This window comes from the organism of the source record quoted next, unplaced genomic scaffold (assembly GCF_019419815.1).
Source record: "Pyrus x bretschneideri cultivar Hongxiangsu unplaced genomic scaffold, Pyrus_bretschneideri_v1 Contig5, whole genome shotgun sequence".
Classification (NCBI taxonomy): Eukaryota; Viridiplantae; Streptophyta; class Magnoliopsida; order Rosales; family Rosaceae; genus Pyrus; species Pyrus x bretschneideri.
Genome location: NW_025999787.1, coordinates 9,838,485 through 9,851,160, shown reverse-complemented (window position 1 = coordinate 9,851,160; position 12,676 = coordinate 9,838,485). Strand labels below are relative to the sequence as shown.

The following is a 12,676-nucleotide window of genomic DNA, read 5'->3' as shown; positions in this document are numbered from 1 at the left end:
ATTTAGAAAACTTGTGGTTGAATCTGTTTGGAATGTATGATGAAACTGTTGTCAGATAACATAAACAAATAAGTATAAACCGGGAGCCGACGGACGTTAACAACTTAACACAACTATCAAGCTCGGACTCTAATCCAGCTACAACTATCAAGCTCCGACTCAAATCCAGCTACAATTATAGTAAACCATCCAAACACAATGGAAACATCCGGCGAGAAAAAAATTACATATTGTGCTGCATATCGGAACATCTACATTCTAAAACAACTTTTTGTACTCTTCGGCTTCTTGTGCCATTTCCTCGAGGCTTTTGTCCTTCCTTTCCTTGTCTAAATCAAGCTTTTGCGTTAATTCCTTCTCCTTTTCATCTAGCTATAGCATTGAACAAAGAAAAAGTAAATACTTGAGGCTAAAATATACGAATTAGTAAGTGTTAATAAAACCTGAAACAGATGTTCTAGTCTTACTGCATCATAAATCTCATCATTCTTCTCAAAGTCGCCACCTTTCCGTGGGATGATATGAATATGAACATGGGGTACAGTCTGTCCCGCTTCGGGTCCATCCTAAGGTTCCAACAAGAGGACAAAGTTAGCTTCGGGGGACATGAAACCATTACAATGTGCAGTAACGAAAATTTCAGATTCAAAGATATGAACTTCAGCATTAAGGACCTTCTCCCAACAAACATCACAAAGTAAAATTGTCGCCATTTAATACCACACGAAAAGTGGGTAACCTGCTCTGCCTCAAATAACGAGTTCAAAGCATAATTGCTGGGTGATATGGAAGTGAAAAGGAACCTAAAAGCTTGGAGCAAGTTTCGAAGTATGACCAATGTACGCTTTATGTGTCGATAAACAAGAATGACTGACAAATATAAGGCATTAAGCGATCACTTTGTTATTAGTAATATCATTAACAGACCTCAAGGGCAAAATAACTGTCTGAAAACCAGGCCAAACACAGAAATATTGTTCACTAATATAAAAAAGTTAGTCTAAAAATTCTTACTTGAATAGCAAATGTGAGAGATGATGCTTTGTGGTAACTCTCAAGCCGGCTACCAACCTTTTGTGCTGTGATCCAAAGATCACTTGTCTCATCAGCAGTGAGATCAACAAAGCGCTTCACTTCATGCCTTGGGCAGACAAGCACATGTACATGATGTCAAGTCAAGCAAGATTGAATCGAGCATATTATAATTCCACAATAAAATGGGTATAATTTGCACGCACAGTTACACACAATGCTTGGTCATCCTTCTGCCGGTGTCTTTCAACACATGCAGATGAGAAAGGAAGTAAGGCACACATATCAGTCCATGATAAACTATATACAGAGTCGTGGTCCGAAAGAGACCAGTCAATATCTACTAAAAAAAAGGGATGCACTTAGTAGCATGTTCTTAAGACTCAAGCATTGCAACCAGCTGAATCTACCATCTGCTGCTTACATTTTGGTGCCACAGAAAACATTTTCGGACCCAAAATCAAGCTGGATAAAAGACTCTTCCTTTTCGAGTCCAGAACGAAAAACCAACACCCTTTCCTTTGACATCCATATTCATTACTCACTAGCATGATCCAATCAATCAGTAATAAAACTCATATACTGCCTTAATTCTCCAAGCAAGAAAAAGGGCACAAAAACAAGGAAATTTCCCGCAGATAGCTCTTTACCGTAGTGGCGAACAATAATCATACCTATGCAACTGGTGCTGGTTCGAACTAACTATTTAACCCACTACGGCTATTGCCACTAAAAACAGAAAATTTCCGAACTTTTTTTTTTCTTATATAACATATTAACAATGCATTTATTCACCGATCCCAACACAAAATTTAATTTCAAAGCAAACAAAAGGATATGACCTGCAAAGAAAAAGGAGAATTGGGTCATCAAATTTGCAATTTCTACATCCAATTTTCATGCTTTGATTATTCAGTGTTAAGAGTAAGAGAAAAGTACCAGGAACAAGAGGGCGCATGTTAACCAGGGCGTAGGATAGCTTGGTGGAGTAGAACACTTCCCTCCTGTCGATATTGTACGGCCCGAACTTGAAGCTCTCCGAAGCCATCTGTCTGCGTTTTATAAACAAAATATAATGAATGGTGCCGGCGGCGGAGGTTAAGGAAAAGGAAAGGGCTGGAATTGGTGGTTTCTTGGCGGGGGTGGAGAAGTAGGAAGGACGAAGGAAGGCGGTTCTGGCGACGGAGGACGATCGTGTAATGAGAGATCTGACAGTGGAAGGCACCGTTGGGAATAGAATTTTACGCTATTGAGGTGAGCTAATGCTTTTCTTTATTTTTTATTTTTTATTTTTTATTTTTATTTTTTAACTTGCCAAACAGTTTTTATTTTATTTTATTTTATTTTTAATATTCCTCGAATGTTAGAATCTCAAGAATTAGAAATTTTCGTTTCCTAAAACGTAAAATGTTAAACGACTCAAGTATGTCTTTATTGACTGAAAAATAAACTTGTTTACTCCTTTTGTCATACTACAGATTATCATACATCTAACCTAAACGGCTAAACTCTTTTGTGTTTGTCGCATTTCCTCAACAAACATCAAATCATAAACACACAAATTTATTTTAGAGTCCCGCTTCGAAGGTTTGTCTAGAGCCTTCAAATTCTCAAGGTACTACAGTGTCGGATCAAATAATCAGAGAAAATCAAATGAACAGAAATTAATAAAAAATATGTGTGAAGTATATACGGATTGCACCACAATTCGTTTTAGGTTTCAACTTTCCCTTTAGGCCTATGTTTTTTTTTTGTTCGCACAACGTTATATTATTAAGATGAAACATTACAATAGCGGTGTCTATATACCATATAAGTTGCTTCCTATGTCTAATTTTCTTGAAAGTAAAAAACATATATAATATGTATTTGTATCAGGAAAAAGATAAGTAATGTAGATAAACACTGGATAAGGCTGGCTCAGCTTGTTATATCGAAGCAAGGAAGACACAGCTGAAGAAGAAGAACCAGAAGGAGAAATGTCAGCCATGACAACTCTCAGTCAGGCATGCTGGGCTGCCGCCGTCGTGAAGCCGAAATCAAACACCGCCATTTCCCATATCCAAAACCCAAAGCCCAAATCTTTAGCTCTTCCTCTCTCCGCCAATTCCAGCTGCGGTCACTTCTTCTCCTTCAATCCCAAAACCACCCTCAAATCCTCCTCCTCCGTCCGCACATTCGTTGCCGCCGTTGAATCCGACCAGCTCAGCTCCTCCGACTCCGCTGACAAGGTCCAATTCTCTCTTCAACCCATAAAAAGTTTTCCTTTTAATTTTTCATTTTCTCATCCAAGACTGTAAATTTTGAAACTTTTTGTTTCTGAATGCAGGAAAAGCCGAGCAGGTACTATTTCGTGGTTGCAAATGCGAAGTTTATGCTCGATGACGAGGAGCATTTCCAGGAGCAGTTGTGTGAGAGGCTTCGATACTATGGAGAGAAGAACAAAGAGCAGGACTTTTGGCTTGTGATCGAGCCTAAGTTCTTGGATAAGTTTCCTAACATTACTAAGAGATTAGGAAGGCCTGCCGTGGCTCTGGTTTCGACCAACGGTCCTTGGATTACGTAAGTTTTTGATTGCGAACTTGCTCGGTTGCAATTTGTTGTTTTCTGACTGCTGTTTTGTTTCAGATTCATATGTTTTGTTAGTTAAGTAGTGATGTAGCAGAATCAGAAGTTCAATTGGGAATTTCTGTTGTGTGTTAGTGTCCAATTCTCTTGTGACAAAGTTTGATGATGCTAAGTTTCTAGATTCGATCGATCTTTATGGTAGAACGCGGACAACTGCAAGAATCCGAAAGTTTAAGTTGTTGAAGATGAGTCGAGAATTGTGTATCTAGCTAACACTGTCTCTAGTTTGCAGCCTTATCCTGCGCGTGGAGAGGTGGATGTAGATATTCATACATGTGCATCTTCACCTTGCATCTTTTAAGTTTAGAAATAAGTGGTGGAAAGGGGGTTTAGAGTGATGTTTGAATCCAGTATCTCCTGCAACTAGAGCTACGATATGATTTTAGAAAACCAATAATCCTCGAAAGTCGAAGTCCTTGAGAAGGATTACATTGTCGACCAAGCTAACAACCATGTAAAGATGAGATTCTACATGATTGAAGCGTATACTTACACCCTTAAATATGCTAGCAACAACTCCTCAGCTAAACAAACTACATGACCTGATGTTTCGATATAAGAAATATCTTCATGTGTTTGTACATAAGTAGAAATATGAAAGTTGTGACCCTTACAATGGGGGCAATGTCTCTGAATCTGATCATGTTTTGCGGCTGCAGGTTTATGAAGCTGAGACTGGACAGAGTGTTAGCAGAAAGTTTTGAAGCCGAGAGTCTAGAAGAAGCGTTAGCCTCCAATCCAACCACTATCGAGTTTGAGAAGCCACAGAAATGGGTAGCACCTTATTCCAAGTATGAATCCGGGTGGTGGGGGTCCTTCTTGCCGCCAAGAACGAAAGAGGGGAGCAAAGCGTAAATCACTTTTTTTCTTTCTCAACGTGGATTTCGTCATCTGTTACTAACTAGAGCTGAAGTTGATGCATGTAGGTAATGTGATGTTTTGCAAGGTTAGCACCTCATGTAATAAACTTGTGTAGTTGCCTATTAATGTGTGAAGAGAGTATTGAAGAAGTTGTCTGTCCAAAAGGATGAAGAAATTTGCTTGTGTGATGCGCGATTAATGTAATAGCTTTCGACATTGCATTCACATCAGAAAACCGAAATATGAACGAATACATTTTCTTCAATCGAGCAAGGAAGATGAATGATTACTTTTCTTGATCAATACTCCTCGAGGAAAACTAATTAAACAAGACTACTAGTGAAACACATAGAAAGCAACATATTTTCTACATCATCATTACAGCCTTGATCAGAAAAAACCCGAGGGAACAAAACCAGCAAGAACGGAATATGAACTGTACCGACTATATGAAGAGGAAGAGTCCAGCAGAACTTCAAAAATAGTCAGGCAGGCAAATAATTTTGGTTGCTTTCTGTTCTTGTTAGAAATTACTTTCTTTCTGAGTTTCTGAAGGACTGTTTCATCCAACACTGCATACTGCTTCTTTATTACAATCAGCGCTTTCTCTGCAATGCTGTCCACGCTATCCTCAAGATTATCGTACAACGCGGCACTATCATCAGTATGACAAACACTGACCAACCAAAACGAAAAATTCAGTACTCGTCTTGGTAACATAATTAGCAGACAACGACCAATTAGCTATTAGTCGAATGATACTTTTCATTTTACAAAATGCAATGTTAGTAGATTAGTCGACATTTATAGTTTTCGATGCAAGAACAAGATGTTATTTATAACAATTAGTCGAAACATGAATCGTGGATCAACAAAGGCCTCTCAGGAACTTCTTTAAGAATAAGAAAGAGGAATCTCATGTAAACATTGCAAACAACATCAACGTTTGTAAATGTTGATCATAGAGATTTCCAAGGACTAAAAGCTCTATGGCAGAGACGAAACAGTTGGAGCTGATTTAAACCTAAGTAAAGAAAGCTTAAGAAAGTGCACCGACTTCCGATGACAGAGAGAACCCACAAAGTCGACGCCACCTGCAAACGAGTTCATCACGTTAAAGTTTCATGTTCAATCAAAACCTACTATTCTTGCAGCATAAACAAAACCTAGAGGTGTATGAAAAAATGTTGGTACCGCGAGGAAATCTCTTATGTCTCTCCCAAAAACTACATGCCCAAATGATCTTAACGCTTGATTATATGTAGTTGTCAAGGAAATAGCAGTCCTCATAAACAGGTGCTGTGGTACTACAATCTCTGGAATTTCTGGTGCAGACCTGTTTCATCATCATATTCTATCCAGAAATCATAACACAGACACATGAAAAAACCAATTAAAAAAAGGGAACCTTAACGAAAAGCTCTCGGTACTGTTCACTTTAACGAAAAACCACATTTTTACACTAAAAAGTCAATCCTAGTACTACTCACTTTACCCTTTATTTCGTTCTTATCGTTAAAACTAAAAATTTTCAAGCCCTTTTCATTAGTTTTCCTTTAAAAAAAAGGAAATATGGGCAGATAGAAGAACCACTAAGGCGCTTATAAATTCATAAAACTAGAGGAACCCTAAATATACAATAAAGGGGCATTAAAACGTGGTTAATGCACAGCGTATTGTGTGTTCAGTGTCTTCCGAGCTCTATTTTTTATAGTTTGTAATTAACCGTTTGTTTTTTTTGTGCATATTAGCCTAAACAAAAATTAAATTAGACAAAATTAAGGAGCTCACACATGGATGAAGGAACCAAAGTTGGACCACAAGAACAAGGCTGTCAAGGAAAGCAATGAAGCATGGCAAAGAAACACAACCAAATTATATCCTAATCTCTCAAAGAGAAGCCATGTGAGTGTTGCACCCATAAAAATGTAGGCTGAGATCTGCTTGTTTCTCCAAAGTATAATATCAGCAGCTGAAAGAATTAATTAATTTCACTTTAAGGTTAATAAAAGCATGAAATTTACAGCAAGCAGAAGAAAAAAACATTTACAATTACAGCTTACGTACATACACCAGCGCCGAGGACAACATGAAGAGGCTTCTGGCGACCAAACAATCGGTTCTTGCATGTAAAAGCCAAGCAGTAATTATCAATGTCGGAGTCGGAAGAGTCATCTGGATCTGATTGGTTGGTGAGAAATTCAGAATCTGCAATATCCACGTCCACCGGATCCAACATTTTATGTGTACGTTTAATGTTTGTATGCATGTAAATTGTAATTACATTAATCACTCTCTTAATCACTTAACCTGCAATGCATGTCACCAACAAAACAGATTACGAATTGCATGCAAAAATCACGTCAAACAACCTCCATTCCACTCATTCTTTCTTCTGAATCCCAACTTAAATATGAGGAACAGGAAGGCTTTGATCTTCTGGCGTGGTGCATGTTTCTCTACCCTCCACAACACCCCTTGTCTTGTGGCCACGTGTTTCTGGAAAGGGGTAATTGAAGTTCGGGTGAAAGAAAAAGAATATGATGGTGTTATTCACATTGGCCTATTTTTATTTTTCATACTCTCTTGCTAATTTTTTGCCAGTAATCTTTTTCAGTTTATTTTATATGACAGTCGAAAATTTAGAGGGTGTGTAAAAATTAAAAACGAGTGTGTGGATAACACTACTCTAAGAATATCATATATTTGGACTAGAAATTTCTTTGTAGTTACATTTTTTTATATATTAAACTGCAGAACAAAATAATTCTTCGATAATAGTTGTATGCGAAGCACCTACATCTCTAAATGCAGGGAGACCTATTATACCAAAAAGATCCCCCTGGTCCCTCGTGTAAATTTGTGTCATTGAGAATAGAAAGGTAAGGATAAAACAACAATTGGGACATCATTTACCAAAACCTTGCAAAATGAAGTAATAAAGAACCATTAATTTGAAAATCAGAAACCCGTCAAGATTAGAAATTCAAATGCGAACTAGCAAAAGCACGCCTAAGATGAAGAAGACAAGCTTAGATTTACCAAAACAATCCGCAAACACACCTTTCTCAATAAATGTAGGAACAAAAAAAAGTCAGGATCAAAATAAAAAATTAAAAAAAAAAAAAAAAAAAGTCGATGTCAACCGTGTTGAAAATGAACAAAATCAACACCAATAATAATTGTAAAGAATTACGCAAATTATGAACTGTGATGGCCAATAAATGTATGAAAATGTGTCAAGCATTTATTCTGTGTTGATGTGATCTGAAATGACTACTAGTTTTAAGATATTGTTATAAAGTAATTAAAGGCCTAACTGAAGTGATTGAAAGTATTTGTTCTAAAACTCAATGTTTGCTCAAATATCTCTCCCAATATAGTATAAATGATAAATTGTTATAAATTTGTAATATTTATCATTCTTCCTAGACTATATAGTTTTTTTACATTTAATATTGATTCAAAGATATTCTACACCAAAAAGTGGGCATTTGGGCTCAACCATACAATTAATGGGGCTAATCATAATATTTAGGAATCAAACTTGTCATTCAAGTGATTCAAATTTGAGACTTTTTATTTATAAAGTTATAATTAAAGAGAAATAGTAAATATGTAAATAACACTAGACCGTAATAATAGTGACACTTATGATATGGGTTAGGGGTGTCTATATTAATTGTTCTTGAGTTTCAAGAAATTAGCGATTCATATTTTGCAAACACATCGACATGCCCTATTGCAATAAATAAATCAAAAGAAGAGAACGAGTTGTATCTATAGTAATGTTACATTAATTATTGTGACCTGGTAAGAAAAAACAATATCTTATCGGATGACCTGATAACGTCCTGACACATTAACGGGTAACCTTATAACTACTCAACTCGTTAACATGTTGATCCGAAACTTATTATTTTTCATGTCATTTATGTTGGATTAAAATTTAACCGGTCGTGCAATAAATTATCTGCCCTAGTTTAGTCCATCCATTCTATAATTATAATCCTTTCATCAATAAAATTGCACATAAAAAAATTAAGAAAGTAAGCTATTCTATTGAAGCCTTCCTTTTTTTTTTTTTTTGTCAAACATTGTATTGAGGCCTAGGGTTTGGTATTTCTTTGAGCCTTCCCTTACAACTCCATCTTCACATCACTGTCTCAATAGATTTGTAAATTAATTATCTCAAAATTTAGAATATTGGAATTCTAGGTAATCTAATTTTTAAACTATGAATTTAGTTTTTATTTGAAGTTGATCAAATAGTGTTATGCCTTCTATAGAGATTGAGTGACTTAGTTATCTATTGAAAAAATTAGGAAGGAATCTTGATAGTGTGATGTTTTGATGTAGTTATAAGTTTCTGAGTTGATTATGTATTTCATTTTTTTTTTTTGTCGTGACCAACTTGTGCTCATCAAACTGTTTAATTTGACTTGAGACTCCTAGTGTATTAGATTTCCTAGAGGTTTTTTTCTCTTTTATTATGTTTGTTTCAAAAAACAAAAGTAAAAAACTAAATAAATGTGTGACACATTGGAGGACTTGAAAACTCAAGGGCACCCTCTTAGAGGCTCGCCTAGGATTCCCAAGATCTGAGGGCTGGCCCTGCCTCCTCGGCCAGATCAAGCAACAAGGTTGCTTTAGAAGCAAGTAAAGGCTCAAGGCTCCAACGGCATGTACAACCGAGGAAGCTTGCAAACACCTGCAATTCCATTCGCAATTCTCTCCGGGTTGAATGTATAAAAATAATGTCCAAACATTGACACCCTTTCGAACGATAATGTCCCCACATTTCACGTCCGCAAAAGCCTCCCTTGATGCTACAATAGTCGAGGGATAAAGGCGCATCGATTCATGAATCACCATTGTTAGCGGAACATTGCAAAAATTAGATAATGATTTAGACATGACGAGCTGGAGAAACAACAATATTCATAGAGAAACTGTACTATTTCTCCCTTACTAATGCATAGACAAAAGTACCCACTATTAGAATTTTGGTTATAGGACACCTTTTTCATTGGTGTCTATTATGGAGAATGGGCATTGGCTTCGGTGGCAACTATCAATTGCCACCGAACAGCCACTAAATAAGAGACCACGTCCCATGTAAAGATTTCTACCGTGACAAACACCACCATTCTCTATCAGTGTCCAAAGGAATAGTACAAGTCCCATAAATTCAATCTTTTTATTTATTATTTATTATTAAAAATGGTAAGTAAAGATTGTGTCAAAGAAAATATCTTTTTATCGGTGTCCAAATTGCTATTTATGGTTTTAAAAAAGGGAAGCCCCCTGAGCACCCATTCTATGGTCTAATACCATTATTAATGTCACGTGCTTTGGATAAAATTTAATCTTTTTGCGAACAAGTCCTTCAAGACAAACTTGCAATCAAATCCTCCAGATCAAGAATATGCTTCCATTCATCTTCCATCGGCTGTGTTCTTGAACAACCTATTGGCATACAATGCAAAATTTAAATTGAAAAAAAAAACTTGTAAGATACTAGCACATTGATCAACTAAGTTGAAATAATAAAACAACTAACACTAATTAAAATCTATATCCATCAGAACTTCATGCCTGAATAAATCATTTAGGTCTGATTGTTAAACCATCTTTAGCGCTCTTTTCGTTCTGCAAAAAAGGTAACAACGCATAAAACCCACAAATAAACATAAGAAATTACTTACAAGAGCAACGAAAATGAAATTTTTATTCAGCATAAAAATGAACACAGAGAAAGGGGGAATAATTATTATACCTCTATGTGCATCATCCTCACTGCAAAACCTTGTTGTACTCAACACTTCCACTGCGGAACAACAATCCATAGTAAGAATTAACAAAAACGTTGCATGCAGGAGACAAGAATTAACAATAACAAAAACAAAACACAAAAAAAAAAAAAAAAAAAAAAATCAGAACTCTAATCCATTAACACCCATGCCAGATCTGAAAATATACAATTTAGATCTTAGAAAATATGAACTCAGATCAGGAAAAAAAAACTCGTATCTGATACAAAGAGAAGAGAGAGAGAGAGAGAGGTGAAATAGACCATTCGCGAGGGAGAGAGCGAGTCAGAGAGATACATAACTGCAGGCTTTTATCAAAGGGGAAGATAGGAGGTGAGTGGAAGAGAGCGAGAGATTTTTCAATGTGATCATCATATATGATGGTAAATCATGTGTTTTTATATAAATTATGAAATATATGTGTTAAAAAATTAATAATTTAAAAAATAAAATTTCTCACCATCTACATAAAAATAAATGATGTATCATTCATATTTATGTCGTAATTAAAAATTCCTCGAAAAGAGCGAGTGAGAGAGATAATTGCAAGATTTTATCAGCAAAGGGAAAGAGAGGAGGTGAGTCGGTGACCGTGAAACCATGTATGGGTGAATAAATAGGAGCATTTTTGCTTGTTCAAAAAAATAAAAAAAAGGAGCACTTTTGCTAGCCGGTTTAACCCTGGTATGCTACCCGTTCCAAAAAATGACACATGTTCATTTGGTAACTCTGGTTAAATATATTATTTAATATTTTGAATATAATAAAGAGGAAAAAGAAAGAAGAATTTGACCATGACTCTTCCCCTAAAAAATAAAGAAAAAAATATTGAAAAGAAAAAACCTTGAAGGATACTTGGAAAAATAAAGCAAAAGAATAAAACAATATTTGTATAGTAAAAGTTAGCAACAGTGCACAAACTTCGATGCAGAAAATTGCAAGTTGCCACCAAAATAATATGTAAAATATGTAAAAATTCAATTGAAAAATTATAATTTGGCTAGCCACACTGTTTTTCCGTGTCCGCGTACCAATGGCCACGGATAATATATGTCAGTGAATACAAAGTGAGGAAGGCACTGATATTTCCTAGTGTGTAAAAAAGTGTGTTCTATAGATAGAATTCTAGTAGTGACCGTGGCTAATGTCACTTTAACTGAGTTTTTATTTGTTAGGCACAGTTTCCTGCCCTACTTAACATCCACCTACGGAAAAGTAGTACCATTTTTTCGTGGCGATTGCTGTTTTTTGTGCAATGACTTCGATAAGTTCATATAATTGAATGACATGACATTTTGGAACTACATGTTCTAACTACTTAATAAAAAAATAAAGAAATACTAAAGAGATTCTATCAAAAGTGCAACTCGCTATGAACTTTCTGTCGCTCATGTTTATGGCACAATGTCTTACAATGTTGACACGAAAATTAACGTTAAATTGTGATATGACAGAAAGGCTATAAAAAGTCATATTTTAAGAGAGTCTTCTTAGTATTAATCTAAAAAGTATATACCTGTTTCATCTTCAGAAGCAAGGAATCATTTTGATTTGAATTTTAAAATTTTGTCCCATCGTAATTAAATTGCATTCTCAAACAATTTAAAGAAAAAAAGAGGATAGTTTTTGGTATTATAAAAGTTTCACCCAGTTCTTTCTGACTTTATATATGAACGCTTTATAAACATTTTGAAAATGTCTGCGGGAGGTATATCAAAAACATTTTGGCTTTGAGGTCTTGGAGGCAAGTGATAACATGTGAATACATAATTGGCAGTTTCATGGGAGAGCTTGACTGTCTATCTCCTTTCACAACACGACACCCATGTGCTCATATATACACAAAAGTGTGAACCTAGCTCGCCAGATATGATCAAAGTCGGCTATGATACTATAATCTGTAACATTGGATAGTGAGGTTCAACACATGAAATCAAAGAGAAAGTCGTATAACTAAGAATTAAGGTCCCATAATTTGCGGGAACAATTGGGTACATATTGGCAACCAACATTAGGTGGAGATACCTAACACTTTGACTAAAAACTATGTTTTGTATATACGATCTGAACGGGATTGAAGATTTGGCATGTTACATTTGCTTCATGCACCAACACATTTAGGTTCTATTTTTATTAAAGAGATAGTACAAATATGGTATGTATAAATAAATGCATATATATATGTTTTTTTTTTTTTGAATACATCGATATTTTTACACTAAGAGGAGAGAGAATTCGGCTAAGCCACACAATGGGTAACCTAATTTGGTGTCGAATTCGCCATCCACGAGATTCGAATCTAAGACCTTTTACTTCCAAGTGAAGATGAATACCACCAAACC

General features: G+C 35.7%; 2 protein-coding genes and 1 pseudogene across 2 annotated transcripts; 1 reads left to right on the top strand and 2 right to left on the bottom strand.

The window, feature by feature from the left end:
- Positions 1-35: 35 nt before the first annotated feature.
- LOC103967590 (bifunctional bis(5'-adenosyl)-triphosphatase/adenylylsulfatase FHIT-like) lies at positions 36-2,503 on the bottom strand. Its single transcript, XM_048569350.1, has 5 exons — positions 2,492-2,503; positions 1,971-2,278; positions 1,015-1,162; positions 468-566; positions 36-372 (listed from the first exon to the last, which is right to left on the bottom strand). Exons 1-5 carry the CDS (start codon positions 2,501-2,503, stop codon positions 259-261), a joined length of 681 nt encoding a protein of 226 aa, XP_048425307.1. The 3' UTR covers positions 36-258.
- A 417-nt stretch (positions 2,504-2,920) lies between these two features.
- On the top strand, positions 2,921-4,670 carry LOC103967543. The gene is made up of 3 exons (XM_009380788.3): positions 2,921-3,263; positions 3,362-3,594; positions 4,320-4,670. Exons 1-3 carry the CDS (start codon positions 3,012-3,014, stop codon positions 4,513-4,515), a joined length of 681 nt encoding a protein of 226 aa, XP_009379063.2. The 5' UTR covers positions 2,921-3,011; the 3' UTR covers positions 4,516-4,670.
- Positions 4,326-6,829, bottom strand: LOC103967542 (annotated as a pseudogene).
- Positions 6,830-12,676: the final 5,847 nt, after the last annotated feature.

Bases quoted from the DNA above. Each gene is read 5' to 3' on its own strand.
- LOC103967543 (XM_009380788.3), top strand. From the start codon at position 3,012: ATGTCAGCCATGACAACTCTCAGTCAGGCATGCTGGGCTGCCGCCGTC. The intron at 3,264-3,361 runs GTCCAATTCTCT...TTCTGAATGCAG, and splicing joins CCTCCGACTCCGCTGACAAG to GAAAAGCCGAGCAGGTACTA. The intron at 3,595-4,319 runs GTAAGTTTTTGA...TTGCGGCTGCAG, and splicing joins ACCAACGGTCCTTGGATTAC to GTTTATGAAGCTGAGACTGG.
- LOC103967590 (XM_048569350.1), bottom strand. The intron at 1,163-1,970 runs TACTTTTCTCTT...TTGACATCATGT, and splicing joins ATGCGCCCTCTTGTTCCTGG to ACATGTGCTTGTCTGCCCAA. The intron at 373-467 runs GTAAGACTAGAA...TCAATGCTATAG, and splicing joins ATGATGAGATTTATGATGCA to CTAGATGAAAAGGAGAAGGA.